This window comes from Physella acuta, unplaced genomic scaffold (assembly GCF_028476545.2).
Source record: "Physella acuta isolate Inbredline_101_S28 unplaced genomic scaffold, ASM2847654v3 ptg000272l, whole genome shotgun sequence".
NCBI classification, from domain to species: Eukaryota; Metazoa; Mollusca; class Gastropoda; family Physidae; genus Physella; species Physella acuta.
Window position 1 is genome coordinate 577,443 of NW_026731791.1, and position 2,432 is coordinate 579,874.

The 2,432-nt window shown below is 31.2% G+C and overlaps 1 protein-coding gene across 1 annotated transcript; it reads left to right on the forward strand.

Annotated features, from left to right (window-relative positions):
* The first annotated feature begins 823 nt into the window (after positions 1-823).
* Positions 824-1,981, forward strand: LOC131939271 (neuropeptide FF receptor 2-like). The gene has a single exon (XM_059297475.1). It carries the CDS (start codon positions 824-826, stop codon positions 1,979-1,981), a length of 1,158 nt encoding a protein of 385 aa, XP_059153458.1.
* The last annotated feature ends 451 nt before the right edge of the window (positions 1,982-2,432 follow it).

The window sequence follows — 2,432 nt, forward strand, 5'->3', positions numbered from 1 at the left end:
ACATTAATTAATGACTAGATAATATTTTTTTCTCAACAAAAACGTCATGTTATAGAAATTTAAAAGTATATTGTGTTTGATGAGGGTATAATTATAAAATCGATTGAAACGAAATAATTGCAGATCTAGATTATAATATAATGAGTTAAATGCAAACTGTCTTATATTTGAAGTAGTACGTACACTATCATTACTTAACTAATAGGTAGCAATCATTTAAACAATTACAGTTAAACAAATTCAATAAAATGATTTTCTTAAACAAAATAAAACTTAACATCTCAGTTGTAAGACATTTAAAAGTTTAACATAAATTTACGTATTGCAGATGCTATATATATATTTTTTTTTCTATATGTCTAACTTACTATATATTCCAAGTTAGATCTATATCAAGACTAAAATATTCATTTTAATTAGCACAAGAATTAGATAGTTTTTAAGTATTACGAATTTATATTTGTTGTGTTTCTTATACTAGCCAAACACGTGAATTATGACTAATGATAAAATGTAGGCTATGCCGCAAAGAAAAAATCAATTAAGTTAAAAATTTGTAAAACAAAAAAAAAAACGTTTTTGAAAATATTTTCTTAAAATTTAGAATAGATTCATCGTACATACAACTAAATTTTATTTTATTCAAAGAGTGACAAAAAGAATTAAAATGAAATCGATTACCTTTGCATGTTTTTATTATCTGTGAATTCTCGTATATTTTATCACATGTCGTAGTTGATAAAAAGATGTAACTAACAATATTTATCAGTGCAAAATCGCTCCTATATGCATTGAGAAGATTAGAAAAAAAAACATCAACAAGATGAATTCTCAAATAGACTTAACAACTAGCAAGAATATTGAAAACTGGCTTCAGAACAGAAGTGCTACAGTCAAAACTGTAAAAGACGTACTGGTATCAAATTCAACGTTATCTGTTGTAGAATACGTCATCAATGGATGGTTTGACCTCGTCCTGTGTCTTATTGGAACAGTCACCAACATCATCGAAATATACGTGTTCAGTAAACTCGGTTTCAAGGAAACTGTCAACATTTCCATGACGTTCATTGCATTCTGGGATCTCATCCGTATCACTTCTGGAGGTGGCCACAGACTCTATGCACCCGTGTCGTTGATTTCACCAAGTTTTGGAAAAACCTGGCAAACGTTTACTCTGATGAATTTACATTATTTGCACATCATATCCAGTAACGTGTCTTACGTACTGGGCGCCTACGTGGCTGTTGAAAGATGTCTTTGTGTGAGCGTCCCATTCAAAGTGAAGAGTATTTTAACACCCAAACTTACGACCACAGTATGTGCAATTCTATCATTTGTCGTGTTTAGTACATTTGTACCCATATTTTTAGTATTCGAACCTATATGGATTTATAGCGAACAAAGCAATAGTTCAATAATGATCTACAAGTACACCGAATTTTATAAAACTTACGGTGAAAAATACCAAGACGCAAATCAAACTTTAGGGGCCGTTTATCCCAGTTTCAGTTTGATCACAATGATATTCAGTACAATAATCATCTCCTTCTATCTAAACAAAACATCAAAAACTAGATATGGCCTTACGCGAACAAACCCAAAGACGACTAAACAGCAAACCATGAGCAGGAAAGAGAAACAGGTTGTAAAAATGTTACTGGTGATTATCAACATCTACATCGTCAACATCATGCCTCGAGTCTTGGGCTGTCTGGCGATGTTGATTGAACCCGAGTTCTACATTTTCAGGTTCTATAACAACTTGTTCTGGGTTATCATGTACACAGTTTTTGCCCTTGATTTTTTAAACTCTTCTGTTCATCTTTTTGTATTTTATTTTATGAGCTCCAAGTTCAGAAACATGTTTCACCGTATATTTATAACTAACAATGAATGCAAAAAGGAGCATATGTCTGATTATTCCAGTCATCATGATTTGAATTCAATACAACATAAATTGTTAAGTACTAGAATTTAAGCCGTTTAATGAAGTTAGTTTGGTGTAAAGTTTCCAAAATAAAAATGTCAATAAAGCAATAATTAAAATAAAAAATTCGATAAATACAATAAAACATGTTAACAGAATATATTTAAAACAGTAACCACTTAAATTATTTGTTAAATTTCTATGTTAAATATATTTATAAAATGTGTATTAAAGAATCATAAAACGATCTTGATATGTTTTATTTCTGTTTTGTGTCGCGATAATGTGGATGCACGCTGTGTGCGTCCTGATTGTGTGGGGTTTGTGATTTGGTTTGGGTGGTTTTGACGTTATGTGTGTTAAGCAAATGATGTGGTGGTTGGGGTTGTATGTTTACGTATGCATTACTAAACCTTTCATTAGATCGACATGAAACTTGGGCGTACGTTTGTTTGAAACAGTGCGATAGTCTATGGATAAGATGGGGCATTTAGTCATTCAC